General features: G+C 56.0%; 1 protein-coding gene across 1 annotated transcript; it reads right to left on the bottom strand.

The window, feature by feature from the left end:
* Positions 1-4,017: 4,017 nt before the first annotated feature.
* LOC103595540 (myeloid zinc finger 1) lies at positions 4,018-12,753 on the bottom strand. Its single transcript, XM_008578961.1, has 5 exons — positions 12,244-12,753; positions 11,590-11,773; positions 10,775-10,845; positions 10,542-10,662; positions 4,018-5,605 (listed from the first exon to the last, which is right to left on the bottom strand). Exons 1-5 carry the CDS (start codon positions 12,637-12,639, stop codon positions 4,167-4,169), a joined length of 2,211 nt encoding a protein of 736 aa, XP_008577183.1. The 5' UTR covers positions 12,640-12,753; the 3' UTR covers positions 4,018-4,166.
* Positions 12,754-17,142: the final 4,389 nt, after the last annotated feature.

The raw sequence follows: 17,142 nt of genomic DNA, 5'->3' as shown, positions 1-17,142 counted from the left end.
TTACAGTTCCACCAACAGTGTAGGAGGGTTCCCGCCCGCTCAGGTCTCCTTAGGCCCAGTTGTGGTTGCGGACGCGGGGCTTTCTCGGCCGCACAGTTTGCCAGCTCACTACGTCGGGAAGGGAGTACGCAGCAGTGACGGTGGCGGCGGCCGTGCACCGGAGGAGGCTAGGTTTCCGCGGCAGCAGCGGCTTCGGCGCGAAGGTCGGCAACGGCCTCGGGCACCCCACCGCTTCGGATATTTCCGCTGCCTGCCCGCTTCGGCTCTTCCCGCCCGGCCTAGGCCGGGCGCCTGCGCAGTCGCCGCAGACCCGCGTTGCTCAGCGATGGAGTTGGAGTTCGGGCTATTTCGCCTAGGATCGGATATTTCCGTTCATGGAGATAACGATTCGGAAGTCTCGCGGTTACTTCCGGGAACACTCGCTGGACCGGGCAGGAAGCGGTATTGGCTTCCATCTTTGAGTGGGGCAGATGGGGGCCGCTTCGCAGTCAGTCCACGCTATGTTGCACTATGTGCCGAGCGCGGTGGGGGCGGGTCAGGCAAAGTCCTTGACCCTGGAGGTCACAAAGGCAGGGTGATCACGGAAGGCTAGAGCCTGGGCGAGGCCAGGGGCGTTGCCCAGAGAGTGCGGGGTCGAGCCTCAGTGTCCCATTGCAAACCCAAACAAAAATCCCCACTCATGGAGATTCTGATTGAGTTAAACTAACAAATAAAACATGTATTGTGCCAGAGGGTGGTAAGCACTGTGGAGGTTTTCAAGGTCAGGGGAAGACTTCTCCGGGGTGGACACTTAGCGCACTGGGCGCAGGCCCCAGGTTCCAGTGGAGACGCACGGCGGCCTCTGCGTCTGTCCACCGCTGTCAAGACCGCGGGATGGGGGCTCCCCTCCAATCACAGCTCAGTATGCCTCGGAGGGCGGGAGGAAACGGCGCCCTGCGGCCGAGCGACTTCCGGCCGTCGCCACGGAAACGGTGGGGTCGGTAAGCAGGGGGCGGCCCTACCGTTACCGTGGCGGGCGTCTGTCCACCGCTGTCAAGACCGCGGGATGGGGGCTCCCCTCCAATCACAGCTCAGTATGCCTCGGAGGGCGGGAGGAAACGGCGCCCTGCGGCCGAGCGACTTCCGGCCGTCGCCACGGAAACGGTGGGGTCGGTAAGCAGGGGGCGGCCCTACAGTTACCGTGGCGGCTGCCGTCACTGCCCGGGGCATTGTGGGAGACGTGGTCCCAGCAGTCCAGGGGGGACCGTGGTGGGGTCAGGCAGGTCTCCTCCTGGGCCCTTCCTTCGCCATCTGAGAAATTACTAATCGACCCCTCCCGGGCCCGCGGTCCTCACCTCGGCGGAGCCACTCGGACGCCCTTTCTTGCCTTTACCCTTGAAAGCTGGTGCTGGAGAGGTCTGGGGTGAGGTAGGGGCTCAGAAGCCTCAAACAGCTTGAGTTTGGGGCCAAACATGACTTCAACTGTCCTAGCTTCCTCAGGCTTCACACAAGGATGGTTCTGGGGCTCAGAGGGCCCCTCCAGACTCAGTCTCCCTCTTTCTATCTCCCTTCCTCTCTTTTCTCAGCCATCTTGTTCTGTGCTGATTATTTTCATACAGGCCATCTCTACGTGGTGGTTGATGAATATCCTGCTGTTTCCATCTAGTCTCAGGAATGGTTCCTATTGTCCAGCCTGGTCCACGGGTCCATACTTGGGTCAGCTGCTGAGGCCCATCTGCTGAAGGCCCATCTAGGAATGGGGTATTGGTCTCCCAGAGAGGTGATGCTGGACTAGCCAAAGCTGGATTTTTGTGGTCTCTGGCCTCAAGACTCACCATCCAGTGGGGAAAGACCATCAGGCCTCAAGACTCACCATCCAGTGGGGAAAGACCATCAACCATTCAACAACATGCTGAGATAAAGAAGATCGTGGAGTCCAGACCAGGGGGGAGGGGATGTCGAACTGAATCCGGGGCCTGGATTGGATGTGGTGCTGCTGTGTCTTCCTTTTCACCCTTACAGCCATCCAAGTGACGGAGGGGCACAGGAGTCAGGTGGCTTGGGGAACAGGGTTCCTGTAGCCCCTGGGTCCGCTGCTTCTAGGAAGGCAGCACAGGACTCAGCATGTGCAAAGGCTCTGAGGGAAGCCAGGGCCAGCACCTCAGAGGGACTTGGCAGAGTGTAGTGGGCGAGGAGTGAGACTGGAAGTGCAGCTGTGGGCATTAGTGTAGTTTCTGGGAGCCGACATTGGGAAGACAGAGTCCATTTTGGAGAGGAAGGGGCAGGAGCAGGCAGGGAAGGGAGGATGAGGGGAGGTGCCTTGGACCACCAGGGCAGAGATGGGTAGCTGGGATTGGAGCAATGCTGAGGAGTGGAGAGAAATAGAATCAGGGAGGCTGGGGTTGTGGTGAGAATAACTGGATAGATGCGGCACTCGGAGGAGAGGTGCTGTGCTTGGGATGGAACAGTCTGGCCTCACGTGCAGATGATCCAAGGACAGGCTGGCTGGGCCCATTCATTATTTTGGCCACACCAGGGCCTTGGAGGTTCCCTTACTGGATACCTTTCATGGATTTCCTAGAGTCAGTGGCTGTGTCTTTGTGGAGCTGGGTGGTCCTTCTGTCCAGTCCCTCAGCCCTGCAGATAGTATGGTAGCACTTGCCCGCTGAAGGGCCCAGTCACGACTCCTCTAATTCTGCAGATTTTGGCCCAGGGAACCCCTCGCTGTGCCACACAGGAATGGCCTCTGGCCCAGGCTGGCTTGTCATCTTTCTCTGAGGTCAGGGACCCAGTCTTGGGGATCAGGGTGCCTCAGAGTGGTAGGGAAAGTCCAGCCACATCCCCGGAAGAAGCTTGGACAAACAAGCCTCAAGTAGCTGTTCTTGGAAACAAGGGCTGGGCTTCGGTTAAGCTCCTGCCTCTGGGCTCGAGACCTGTCCACTTGGGAATCACTGTGCAGGGCAAGCACTCTACAAATATGCCCCTTTTCACCTGCAGCTCTGTTAGGGAGAGAGTGCCACAAGGGCTGGGAAGGGAGAAAACACTTGCTCCTCGTCCCGGCAGCAGCAGGTCCTTCAGGAGCAGAGATTTTTATATACCTCCCAGAACCAGGCTCATTGGGCCCCTCAGAGACACCCACACCAGTGTCTCATCCTAGGTTCATGCGTCACCCTCCTCTGAGTCCAGAGACCTCAGGACCAGCTGAGCAGTACCCTCTCCTCAGAGGTCTGGGTCCCAGGCCCACAGGGCCTCCCTGCCAGCTGAGACCCCTGGACCAGCCTGGCAGCAGCCCCTCCTTAAGGGCCTGAGTTTCAGCTCCATGGGAAACTCATTGGAACTTCTAAGTTGCAATCCTTCCCTTTGTTCCTCTAGCCCTAGGGGTCTAGCTGCTCCCAGCAGTGCTCACCTTTCCCACTCTGTGACAGCTCCATCCCATAATACCTAGGTAGCAGATCTGCAAAAACATTTCCTGTGACTCTGTCTCTTGTCCCTGAGTGATGATCAGTCATGGCACCATGCTACACACATATAGGCTATCAGCAGATGGCCACAGAGAACACTTCCTTTTCTCTGGGTCTAGGGAACTGAGGACTGCTGCCCAGGGCTGCTCTGCCCCACCTACTGCTGGGCCATACCCTTTTGTGTAAGCGAGAGGCATGGTACAGGGGCCATCCCTAAGACGGGAGCAGGTGCTTCTAGGAGCCACCTCTGCGGCAGGGGTGGGGTGGGAATGGAGTGAGAGAGGACATGGCCCTTGAAAGAACCACGTGGAGGGCCGGTCTGTGGCTCGCTGGGGAGAGTGTGGTGCTGATAACACCAAGACCACGGGTTTGGATCCTATATAGGGATGGCCGGTTCGCTCACTGGCTGAGCATGGTGCTGACAACACCAAGTCAAGGGTTAAGATCCCCTTACCTGTCGTCTTTCAGGAAAAAAAGAAAAGAAAAAAGAAAACCACGTGGGTGCAGAGGGAGCACACCAGTACTGGAGTGGTCATGGTGGGGGCTGCGCAGATGAGGAGGCACGAGTGGACGGAGACCCAGTTTCCATCTACTGTTTATTGAGCACCTACTGGGGGCAAGGCCCTGGGCAGCCTGTCTGTCTGTACCTAAGCGATCGCTGGCCTCACAACAACCCTGTGAGGTAGGTGTTCTGACCAAAGTGGTCGCAGTGTGTCCTGACCGGAGCTACTCTGCACTGTGGACACGCTGGTGCTGGATGAGCTTGGTACTCTGGTGGAAGCGGCGGCCGCAGTCCTGGCAGGCAAAGGGCTTCTCTCGCCGGTGGGTGCGCAGGTGCTGCGTGAGTGTGGGCCGCTGGCGGAAGGCCTTGCCACACTCAGGGCATGCGTAGGGACGCTCGCCCGTGTGGATGCGCCGGTGTTGGGTGAGGTTGGCGTGCTGCCGGAAGCTCTGGCCACACTCGGGGCAGGCGAAGGGCCGTTCGCCAGTGTGGATGCGCTGGTGCTCGGTGAGCCGCGAGACCTGCGTGAAGCCTAGGCCGCACTCACCGCAGTGGTAGGGCTTCTCGCCAGTGTGTGTCCTCTGGTGGCGCGTGAGCTTGAGACGCTGGCTGAAGCGCTGGCCACACTCGGGGCAGGCAAACGGCTTCTCGCCCGTGTGCACGCGCAGGTGCTGCGTGAGCGTGGGCCGCTGGCGGAAGGCCTTACCGCACTCCGCGCAGGCGAAGGGCCGCTCGCCGGTGTGGATCCGCCGGTGCTGCGTGAGGTTGGAGCGCTGCCGGAAGCTCTGGCCGCACTCCGCGCAGGCAAAAGGCCGCTCGCCGCTATGCACCCGCCTATGCTGCAGCAGCACCGAACGGCGGCCGAAGCGCTCGCCGCACTCCACGCAGCCGAAGGACTTGTCTCCCGTGTGCACCGCCTGGTGCTCCAACAGAACGGCGCGCCGCGCGAAGCTTTCGCGGCACTCGCTGCACGGAAAGGGGCCTGGGGGCTCAGGCACGCCGGGAGGGGCGTGGGGCGCAGCGCCAGGACCCGGGGGATCGCCATGGATGCGCTGGTGCTGCAACAGGTTGGAGCGCTGGCGGAAGCTCTGGCCGCACTCTGCGCAACGAAAGGGCTGCTCTCCGGTGTGTACGCGCCGGTGCTCCTCCAGGCGCGCGCTGCGCACGAAGCCCTGGCCACAGTCTCCGCAAACGAACGGCCGTTCCTCGGTGTGCGTGAGCTGGTGGCGCAGCAGGTGCGAGCTGCGGCTGAAGCTGCGGCCACACTCGCCGCACACAAATGGTCGCTCGCCCGTGTGGATCTTCTGGTGCCTCAGCAGATTGCTGCGTTGACTGAACACTTTGCCACACACATCGCAACGGCCGCCCCGAACCGCCCCAGCCCCAGTGCTGGGGCGACCCCGGCCCCGGCTTCGGCCCCTGGGAGCGCGCCAGCGGGCAGTGACCAGTGTGGGACCCACGCTCCGGCGGGGATCCTCATGCGTGGGGTCCTGCTCACTTCCCGGGTCGCTGGGAAGCATGAGCGCATGCGCTAAGCCACCTTCGTGGGAGGGTGACTGGATCCGGCCTGAGAGGCCAGCCATGCCGAGGTCCCAGGGGATGTGGAGGTGGGGATTCACAGTACCTGGGCCTGCGGAGACGCTGTCCATCTGGAGAGCAAATCCTGCGTGCACAAGGGACCCACTCATTCACGACTGAGTGCCCACTGTGCCCGACCCACTTCAGCCCTGTGGACACTGTGAACTAGAAGGACCTGAAACTGACCAGTGAGGCAGACAGAGGTGACAAGGGTGGGGCCAGGGATACCATCTGTGCAGGCTTTCCTGAAGAGGTGACAATAGGACAGAGCCCCGCATGAGAATGAAGACTGGGCTGTGCAAAAATCTTTCTGGATCTAACTCAAGTTGAAACAAATCACCTCTTTCTGGAAGGGCTGTACGGCAGTAGTGGGGGAAGGCAGTCCTCACAGGGTCTAGGAGGGCAATGATGGTCTCCTTAAAGGCAGAGAAATGGGTGGCTGGTGGGGAGGCTGGAGGTGGAGCCAACAGAAACGGATGGCGGGGGTGCTGGCAGGGAATGCAGGCTACTGGACTTTAGTCTGGGGTTTGGATGTGACCAACAGAGGGGCAGGTGTCTATGGAGTAGAGTATTGGGTCCCGGCCATGCTGTGAACACTCCAGCATTAGAGGCTGGGTGAGGAAAGAGGAGTCAGCAAAGGCGACTGAGAAGCAGGGGCTGGAGAAGGAGGAAGCCTGAAAGAGGTTAACTCAAGAAGACTGGGAATAGTGAGGGCTTTAGTGGGTGATAGAAAATCCATAAGTTGTCAAAGAAAAGTCAGATAAGTTAGAATGTATCAAAAGAAATCAACAAAAACTACCTCAGAGTCAAAAGACGAATGACAGACTGAAAAACCCTCTAGAGGCAAAGAGCTTATTAACCTAAGTAAAGAGTTTCAATAAGTCAACAAGAAAGACCAATGACCTGACAGATACATGGGCTGTAAACAGGAAAGGAAACGTAACTAATGCTTAAGTCCCATAAATATGCTCAGTCTCCTCCTAGTAAGAAAAAGTGCACACTAGGGCTGAACTCATCTGCCATTTCCACACCCTCACTGCATGGACCCAAGTGTTTATATGCATTTCTAGTGAGCATTTCTAGTGGGAAGCCAGTGCAGCAAAACCCATCAAAACAGCAAATATCCCACACTTTGACCCAGTAATTCCACTTTTAGGTATTTCTCCAACACCTGTGTTCCTCCCTGTGCTAAATGACCTAGGTACAAGGTTTCTTAGTGCGTTACTGAGAAGCAACCCAAAAGAATGTCAGTAGTAACCTGGATAAACAATCTTGTGTCCACAGTGAGCCACAGTGGGGCTCTATGCAGCCATCCATAGATTCAGGGCGCTTGCTGCTATGTGTTGAAGTGGGGACATGTGCAAAAAATGCCAGGCGTGGAACATGGTGAAGATTAAGCATCCATGAGTGGTTTTTGTGTGTGTGTGCGGCTGGCAGGTAACAGGGATCAAACCTTCTATGTGTGTTTTATTTATTTTATTTTTTAAAAGATGACTGGTAAAGGGATCCCAACCCTTGACCTGGTGTTGTCAGCACCGTGCTCACTCAGTGAGCCAACCGGCCATCCCTATGTAGGGATCTGAACCTGCGGACCTGGTGTTAGCACCACACACTCCTAAGTGAGCCATGGGCTGGCCCGTGTTTTAAAGAGAAATGTACGTATATGTGTTTGCTCCTCTATGTGCAGAATCTTTCTGGAGTGACACCTAAGAAAAGTAACGTTGGCTGTCGGGCATCAGGACTGTGTGGCACAGGCAGAGGTGGGGCATTCCACTGTATTGTTTCTTGTGCCTTTTGAATTTCCTAACGTGAATATTAGCTACTGAAAATATTCTCATGACGAAAACATTAAAAAGACCTCTCTGGCTGCAAACAAGAGGCACAGTTGGGAGACAAGAAAGCAGCCAGGAGACCTGACAGGGTTACCAAGGTGGCCAGGGGGAATCCGAGTTCAAAGCTGGGGGCTGTGGTTTGTCTACAGTGAGAGCGCAGCCCGAGAAGAATGAGGCTGCAGAGAAGGAAGTCACCAAGGAGCCTGAGGCACTGCTGCCGGTGTGGCTGGAAGAAAGCCCAGACTGTGGGGTTGTGAACTGATGGAGAAGCAGGTCCAAACAAGAGGAAGTGGTCAGCCATGCAGCATAGGCTGGGCAGGCTGAAGGTTGGAGCAGCAGAAGGGGCATGTGTTAGATCCTATTCTCTCTGCTCCAACATGCAGAAATGCCAACAAAATGTAAGAAGGGCTTTAAAAATACGTTGGGCGGCTCTGAAGTAAGAAAGAGTTGGTGAGGTTCAGGAGTCAAGACCCTGGTGCAGTGAGCTCTAAAGAAGCCCTAAAACTCTCGGGACCTCGGGACTGGAGCCAGGTTCCATCATGAAGCTGTGGCTCATGGGGTTAGTCCAGTTCACCCACCAATCTGGCCAGGAATAGCTGCTTGCTTCTGGCTGGGTTGTAGGCAGAGGCATCTGCACTGAATGGCCGGGGACCCAGGTGATTCATTCTTCCACTTTAGGGTTCTGACAGACCCTGTGGCAGTTCCTCACCTAGGATGATGCGCAGGGAAGGGGCAAACAAGAAACCACCAGAGCTGTGAAGGTCAGGCTGTCGATGACACAACGAGTGAGAGAACTTGCACCTGAGGATAAAGAGCTGACTGACCTGTCTGGAAAGGACACTAAAGTATTTCCAAATCCTCAAAGGAGAGAAAACAAGAATATTATGGGGGGAAAAAAGTATTCTTATTGATTAAAAAAAAATAGCAAATGGGGATTTCTGGGTAACAGTGGTATCTATCTAAGTTTGCTCCATCCTGAAACCCCAGAGAAAACTACAATAAAGTTTTTTGGGGGTCCGGCCTGTGGCTCACTTGGGAGAGTGGTGCTGATAACACCAAGGCCACGGGTTCAGATCCTTAAAAACAAAACAAAACAAAACAAAACACAAAAAACCTTAAAAAAAATTTTTTTTCTTTTTTTTTTTTTTTGCCATCCCTCCCCCCACAATTTTTGTTTCAAGGCATAAAATCCACAAAGATGTTTTTTTTCTTTTTTTTTTGCCATCCCTCCCCCCACAATTTTTGTTTCAAGGCATAAAATCCACAAAGATGAAGAGAAGTAAATAAACAAAAATCCCTGACATTTTCTACTCTGGAAAGAAGATGTGCAGATAGTAACTGTGTAGCAGACTGGAGAAAGTGAATATTAAGCCAGCAGTGGGGAAAGCTGAAAGAAATTTATGTGTTTTATTACAAAGATGATTCTAAAAGCTCAGGAGCTAGAGGCACAGGTACCTCTGGCTGTGCAAGTGAAGAGGCAGGGCACCAACCAGGCTGGGGAGGCTTTCAGAAGCAGATGCTGGGCAGGGCTGCTGCTATGGGCTTTGCATAGAATTCTTAGCCAACAGTGTGCACTGCTGTGGCTCTGATTCCTGGATTTCCTCTTCCATCGTGGCAGAAGTCTGTCTTGAGGGTGGGACACAGTACTGAGAAAATCAGGGGGACTGAGTAAACAGCCACACTGTGTGCTCAGGTCAGCCTCTCCAGGGATGCTGGCAGGAGGCTGAAAGTGCCCTCTTGGGGGACTCAGAGGAAGGATTTGAGAATGCTCACAGCAGGGAGTACCCCCAAATGGTCTAGCCATATTGGCCAACGGATCCTTCAGCAGCATCTACTCATACTTCAGCTGCCAACTCATGTCCCCCAGGAAGTAGATCTCCTTGGGGAGTGGCCCCCCCAATGCCCCTCCCAATCCTGGCTTGTTGTCAGTAAGCCCCTCATCCACCTGCTCAGAGATGCCAGCCAGATTTGTGGTCCCCTTGTCTTACACATAAGCAAACAACTTGGGGTGAACAGAGGTCACACTGGGAAAAGAAAACTTAAAAAACAAAGTTATTATTGTCCTCAAAGAAATAAGGAAAGACATTGTACCTGAAAAGACAAAAGGAAGTGGCTATAAAGGTGAATGTTCAGAGAATAAAACCAGTCTTGGAAATTAAATATATGCTGGCAGAAATTAATATCTTAAGAGAAGATCTAGAAGATATAAGTAAGGAAACTTCCTGGAAAATAGAGCAGAAAGAGAAAGAGATGGAAAACTGGAGTGAAATGATAACATTAGAAGACCTGCCCAGAGGCCAACAGCCAAGTAATAGGCATTCCAGAAACAGAGAACAGAGCAATGGAGGGGAAGGAAATGAAAGAAGCATTGCAGGGTAGTTTCCCACAACTGAGAGATGAGCATTTCATATTGAAAGGGTTCACCAACAACAGTGATAAACAAAGTCTGACTCTGAGTTAATAAAAAGAATTTTTCCAGCTAAACTCTAGTCTAACGCTGAGGGTTACACAAATGTGTTTCAGATACATAATGTCTCAGAATTTTGTCTCCCACACCAGAATTCACAGGAAACTGCACCAAAACAAGGGAGTAAACCAAAAAAAGAGAAGATTCAGGGCCTGGGGAACAGGAAGGAACAGAAGACGGGGTGTGTGTGTGTAGGGGGAGCCTGGATGACAGCAGATAAGGGTGGTGGCTGAGGTGGACAGCAGGGGCCTTTGGCCTGTGAAGCCTGTGTGATTGGGCAGGATCTTGGTCTGTCATCACCTGATCCCCATCCTGTGTTGAGGTCCCTCCTGCCCACCTGCCTGTCTACTAACCTGCTGTCCTTGCCAGGTCCTGACCCTCCCTGCCCCAATGTCAAACAGCAGGAAGCTAGCTCAGAGTCTGGAGTCATACAGGATGCCAGGACTGGGAGAGGATGTGGGTGTGGGAAACATAGGCCCCACTCTCAGGAGGTTTTACTGTGGTAGAGAGCAGAAGCTAAAGGGGCCATGGAATCAATAGCAGGCTTGGCTTTTGAGGGCAGAAGATGCTAGAGCAGGTTGAACGTTGCAGGGGATGGTCTAGAGAATGGGGGACCTTGGGGGTGCTGGCGAGAGAGGGCTGCCTGGTAGGGCCAGGAGTAGGGTCAGTGGACATGGTACTATACATGTGAGGGCCCAGCCCCACCATCCCATCTCACTCACCTGGGGAGAAGATGCCCCCAGCTTCCTCATGCCACAGGGCCCTGGAATGCTCCCTCCATGAAGGCCCCTCAGGCCCATTCTCGCTGTGGGGAGAGGCCTGGTCCAGCACTGTCCCACAGCCCTGAAACCACAGTGCTCATCTGTACCTGGCTGGGCTCAGGGAGGACCAATCCGGCCCCCACCCACTGAGGCTCCTTGGGGAGAGAGAGGGGCTCGGCCTGTTCAGGGCTCACCTGGGCCTCCTCAGGCAGGAGGGTGGGTGCAGCCTCCTGGGTGGCAGCTAGACGCCCGGACTCCAGAAGCTCTAGAGACGAAGAGTGGGGTCAGGTAGCCTGAGGGAGTTCCCACCATGCTGCCCTTCTCAGTAGTGGGCCAGGATCCAGGCGGGGAGAGACCCGGGTGTGGGCTTGGGGCTGGGGAGGGCAGCGCATGGCAGCTCAGGGCCTGGCTTGGGGGTGGGGAGAAGGGCACCCTGGAAGGCCAGGGGTGGAGCTGCGGCAGGATGAGGTGGGCTCAGGTCTGCACCCCTGCACCAGCTCTGGGGCAAGATGGCCTGTAGGGTTTGGGGGGCGGGCACTGTACAGTGGTCCACATAGGAAGGGTGGAGTGTGAGCAGCTGGCTAAGAGGCCCTGTCAGGAAGGTGAATGTGGGGGGCACACCCCAAATACTGTGGGGTCCTTCCTCAGCAACACCTACCTATAGTCTGGCCTGCTATCTACTCTCCAGTGACCAGTGGATATTCCCCAGTGGATCTCCTTGGGGAATGAACTCCATGTGCCTCCTATATAGGGAAACCCAACAGCCTACTTCATGCCAGGGGAGAGCCTGGAAATGAGGCTGCAGCAGCCAGGCTTGGCATATGAGGGGCAGTAACAGTGCTGGCTAGCTGGAGGGGAGACCTAATTGGGTGGGATGTGGGGGCCACTGGTACATGGGAACCATTCCATCTAGCAGAAGCCCAGCCCAGAAGACTTTAGACTGCTCAGGACAGGCCCCTAATGTCCACCCAACCAAGCCTTAGGCCCTGCCCACCCTGCCAGTCCTCACCTGGATCCTCTGTAACCTCTGGCTCCTCCTTCACCTGAAGGCCCAGCAACGATTCCTGCCTGGCCCCAAAGGGCATCTTGGGACCAGGCTCTGGAGTCTGCAGCTCAGTTTGAGGTAGGGGCTGGAAGTCAGAGGGCTCCATCTTCTCTGATAGGACCTCCTGGCCCTGCACCTGGACTGTGACCTGGGGAGGTGACCCTACCATCAGAGGCCCAAGCAGAGATGGGGCTGGGTACAACCTGGTGTTCATGGGCACCCACCCCATTGCAGGACTCCAGGGGTCTGCCTGGTAAACACCTACTGACTTGGTCCTCCAAAGGCCTACTCCCCTGGCTCTGAGCAAGGAGTGAAGGGGCCACCTGCAGTTGTTCTCTTGCTGCTGACTTCCAGGGCTGCCTGGTATCTTCCCTCTCTTCCCTTACCCTGCAGCCCTCGTGTTCACGTGACTCTAGGTGATGAAGGAATGGGCTGGCAAGACTGGCCCTGGAACCCACCCTGCCCTGGACAGACTCACACAGGCTCTCTGTTGCAGGTGGCCACTTCCAAACAGTGAGGGAGGATGGACGTGTGTTTGGTCAAGCATGGTACCCCGCTAGGGTGAGGAGCTGGACAATGCTCCAGCCCTGACCCCCCCACTTAGGGCTACTGACTCACCCATCTCCGAGGCCCGCCCAACTCCTGGCGCAGTCCGTCCACCAGGGCAGCAGCCTCCTCCGGGCTGCTTGGCTGCTGCTCTTGCACACGGGCCTGGATCTCGGGGGGCAGTGCACCTAGGAACTGCTCCAGCACCAACAGTTCCAGTATCTGCTCCTTGGAGAGCACCTCTGGCTGCAGCCACTGGTGACACAGCTCTCGGAGCTGGGCCAGAGCCTCTCGAGGTCCCGCTGCCTCCTCATAGCGGAAGCACCGGAAGCGCAGGCGTGCAGCCTCAGGGCCTGGGTCCCATGGGGAAGCTTCACCCTCCTCTTCAGAGTCCTCCAGCTTCACCATGACAGTCCCATCATCATCTGGGGGTGTGCAACCTGGGGATCCCAGCACAGTGGGTCTCATTGGGAGTACCAGGTCAGGTCTCTGAGGCCAATGTCTGCCCCTGGGGAAGGAATAGGATGAGGCTGCTGCAATAAGTGTAGACAGTGGCAGCAAATGCTTATTAAGTGCCTACTGTATGCTGTGTTGTTCAATTCTCAGACCTGCCCCATGTGGAAGGCAGATGAGGAAACTGAGGCACAGAGAGGTGGGTCCACACCCCAGGGACCTGGGGAGCTGGAAGCCTTTGCTGAGCCATCATGTCCCTGGCCTCTCTAGGGGGGCTTGCATAGAGTTTCCGGTAGCCTTCCTGCTCCAAACACAGTCTGTTTCTTAGGCCTAGAAGCCACCTCCTCTCTACCCTAAATCCTGCCTTTCTTCTACACGTATAACCTCATCCCTGCCTTGGAGTTCTCCCTCTACCAGGTAGATGGCACCTACACCACTTATGACCTGGGCATCAGCACCACTGCTACCCACTGAACGAGATTCCCCCAATGCCAGCCCCTCACTACACCATCCACTCTCCCACCCAGTCTCTCTCAGATTTGGCCCCACCATCATTCGCCTCCCAGCCTGATTCTAGAGGACAGCTTCACTCCACCTGGTCCACATCTAGATGAGTGCAGTCACTTGTGTGACCTAGCCCCCAGACAGCACCCTGTCCCTACTCAGTCCCATCCTCTGAGCCCAACTTTTCACACTACGCAATGCCCCATCTCCCACGCTCTCTCATTTACATGGGGCGGGGAGGTGTTGGGGGAGGTCCTAGGAGTGGGGGTGGGCAGAGGCCCCAAGACCACTGGACCAGGAGCCTGCAAGGAAGGTCCAAGATTCTGACCCCGCCCATTCTCAGGTCGCTGTTTCTCTGTGAACTTCAGTTTCCCCATATGCAAATAGGGCTGACCTCCCGCTCAGGCTGCTGCTTCTGCAGCTGGGACTTTGTGAAAGAATCTGAATTTATTAAGGGGGTGGCATCTATTTCGAAGGCCGCTTGATCCCGGATCAGGTCCAACCTCCACTCTTCAAGGTTCCAAGTCAACCTGAAACCCTGGGAGAAACTTGGGTCATCACCAAGCCGGCAGGTCCCTGCGGAGGTTCCTGAAATACATTGCCCATAAGTCTAGGCGGGCAACTTCAGCTCCAGGGTGCCAAGGCAGGTTCTGGCTCCGCCATGGCAACCGGGGGCGGGGCCCCCAGAGCCTGTCGCCGTGGCAACAACCGGTAATTGATGAGTCGCGCGACAGCGCAGGGCCCTCCTGCAGGGAGTTCCCAGATCCCTCCCCCGTGCTCCCAGTCTCGCTGAGCAGCCGGAACCCCCAATTCCGTAGCTGCCGCCCCAGTCCCTGCCCGAACCTTCCTAGTTGAGCGGTGCCGGCCCTCACCTCTGCACTTAGCGGGCCGCTCCGCGCTCCCGAGCATGCGCACTCGCCAATTTCCCCCTACCCGTCCGGACTACGTCTCCCAGAATGCTCCGCGCACCAGCTCCAGCGCCTCCTTGCCCTTCCCCCACCCTCGCCCCCGTTTCTAGCCTGGCGCCCCCGCCCCCCGGTCCCCTGTGGGTAGCGGTGGTCGCAATGATCAGATCACACTCCCGGCCGCCTCTTCCCACGCTCCCTCCTCGAATCCAGGCGTCCGGCCCCCGTCGACGTGCGCTAGCTTCTCGGGGGAAACGGACGACAGTACCGCCTTGTAGACAGCGCATGCCCCCCCACCACGTTTTCCTCAGTTTTCTACGGGCCCTCCTAGAAATACGAGCAGGGTTCTGCACCAATCACGGCCCTCACTAGGACGCCGTCGGCCCCACGTCTCCATGGCAACCCCCTGCCAGGCGTAGGGTTCCTCCTCTGCTACCTGCTGGACGACAAAATGGAGAAAGGCTCGGCTCGGTGCGTTCTGGGAGATGTAGTCTGCGCGATGACGTTCCTCTGTGCTTGCGGGCGGTGGGCGGGTCCGGGGACCCGGCGGGCTTTCGAAAGGCAGTCGGGGAGGTGGTTTGAGGGCGTGGGGAGGGAACTGCGGCAGAGAGAGGCAGTGAGGAGAGGTAGAGAGACCCAGAGACTCAAGGAAAGGGAGAGACGGGGGGAGGGAGGGAGAGAGAGGCTCGACATGAGGAGAGACAGTGAAAGTGAACATACAAAACACTGTCTGAGTCAAAGTGTGATTTCAGCTCTCATTAGAGAGGGTCAGAGAGTCAGGGCCGGGGAGACAGGTGTGTCAGAACAGTTAGTAGGAGGGAGAGCGATCAGGAAGGAATGGAGAAGACAGGAGAGACAGAGACAAAGACGGAGATGGAGAGTGGAAACACAGAAACAAGGAGTGCAGACATCGAGACCCAAGGGACAGACAGGAGTACGGAGGCAAGAAGGGAGAAAGGGACAGAATTTAGAGATACAGTAAGATGGGCTGATAGTGTCCAAAGATTCGGAGAAAACTGACAGCAAGAGGAGTGACAGGAAGAGTTGGAGGGAAACTTGTTAGGAAAACGTATCCAAAACTTGAGAATAAGACAAAAAGATAACTGGGAGTCCAGGCATTGTCTACCAAGCTTGCTTCGAGTCATCTGACTCCCTGAGCGAAACAACTCTTTAACTTGACTACTTTTGATTAGAGTCCACATGCTGTGCAGTTGGATGCTAACTTGCAAAAGGTTGGTAGCTTACAAATGCTTTCTGTGCTGTGTATCGATTGCCCTGTAGGTCACTAAGCAGTTTTGTATCCGACTTTGCTCTTTATTTTTTTCTGGTAGGGGAATTTGAGCCTGGGACTTTGCTGTGATAAGTCTGTGGTCTAACCAACTGAGATAACTGGCCAGACCCTGACTTTGCTTTTATTTCAGTGTTCTTTCTTTTACTCTCTTTATAGTTCCTTCTTTCCCATCTTCCTGTAACACCTATATCATCTTGCTGGTTCCCTCGGTGAGGCGAATAAATCTTTGACACGTGATCACTGAGTCATGTCTTTTGAAAACTATATTTTGACATTCTGAAGGGAACCAGTTCTCCGGGATGGGGGGCAGATAGGGAGAAAGGGAAAACTGAGACAGAGCCAGGGAGAAAAGGAGGTAGGTAGATGATAGAAAGACAAAGACAGAAGTTAGGCGGCGAAAAGGCCAGCCTAGGGCAGAAACAGCCTAGGGCGCCTCTGCCGGGACTGCGCGCCGCGGCCTCGTCGTGGAAACTACATTTCCCCGCAGCCCTCGGGGGCTCCAGGAGCAGGGCAGAGTGCGTCACAATCCCGGCCGTCACCAGGCAACCTTCCCCTCCGCCAAGATGAAGGCTGTGTTCGGCCGCCTCCGGGAAACGGCTCTGTGAGGCGGCCAATAGGGAAGTGCCGCAGTCCTGTCAGCCCAGCTGAAGCAGGTGCCTCTCGTCAAGACCCGGGGGTGAGAGTTGGACGCGCGGGGGCCGGGCTCTGGGGGCGGGAGCTACAGCACCTTTTCTCCGCTTCGGTCGCGGGGAAGGGGGCTGGAGATGCGCGCGAGAGGGTCAATTGGAGCCGGCGGCAGCCCCGCGGCCCTGTGGGAAATGTAGTCTCGAATGGGGGGGCGAGCCCTTTTTTCCACCCAGACACTGGGCAACGAGCAGGCTTGGGGCTGCCTCTCGAGATGGCGAGAGAGGGAATGAGTGATCGTGTGGGTGAATTAACTTAAAAATGTGGGTGAGAAGGCGAAGGATGTGGGAGAGAGGATGGTAGTCCGAGTGGTTCAGAATTCGGGCCCGCTGTCATCAGGCAGGAGCCTTCTCCATGCTCACTTGACTTTCCCTGTCTCCCTAGGTGAGGGCTTTGTGGGCAGTGCCACCTTGTTTCACAGCAGGTGCATGGACCTATCAGGCATTTATCTGTTCCTGCTTTTCACAAACATTCCTTAGTCGCTTTTTTAGTTGCTACTTTCACATAGCTCAAAATACAAAAAGAACAAGGTGAGAAGCCTGCCTCCCACCACTGTACTTCATTTAATAAATTATTCAACAAGTGATTGCTGGGTGCCTGCTAAGTGCCAGGCACTGTTCCTGGGCCTGGGGACACAACTGAGAGCTCAGTAGACACTGCTCCTGTTCTCAGGCAGCATGTGACATACACACAAAAAACACAGTGGGGGAGAGCCTCACCGATAAGGTCACATTTGAACAGGGACTTCTAGAAGGTGAGGGAACAAGACATGCAGATAACAGGGAAGAATGCCTGTTCTGCACCAAAGAAACCAAGGAAACCAAAAGCCCAGAGTCAGCGCCATTGGTCTGCCCGGAGGATGGGGTCAGGAGTGAGGGAAGGAGAGAAAGAGGCTTTGAGACCCGCAAAAAAGCTGACGAGGACTGTGGATGAGACGGGCCTGTTCTGGAAGCAGCTGCCTGAGTGCATGCTCCTGGCACTGGAGGGGGCAGCCAGGCCAGGGCCCAAGGCCTCTAAGACCACCTGACCCTGCTGCTCGGTGGCAATGCTGCTGGCGACTTCAAGCTAAAGCCCCTGGGCCGGCCTGGTGGCGCACTGGAGAGTGCGCTGCTTGGGAGCATGGCGGCGCTCCCA

This window comes from Galeopterus variegatus, unplaced genomic scaffold, assembly GCF_000696425.1.
Source record: "Galeopterus variegatus unplaced genomic scaffold, G_variegatus-3.0.2 Scaffold1792, whole genome shotgun sequence".
Taxonomy (NCBI): domain Eukaryota; kingdom Metazoa; phylum Chordata; class Mammalia; order Dermoptera; family Cynocephalidae; genus Galeopterus; species Galeopterus variegatus.
Note: the sequence above shows the minus strand (reverse complement) of the source record. Positions and strands in the feature narration are given on the sequence as shown.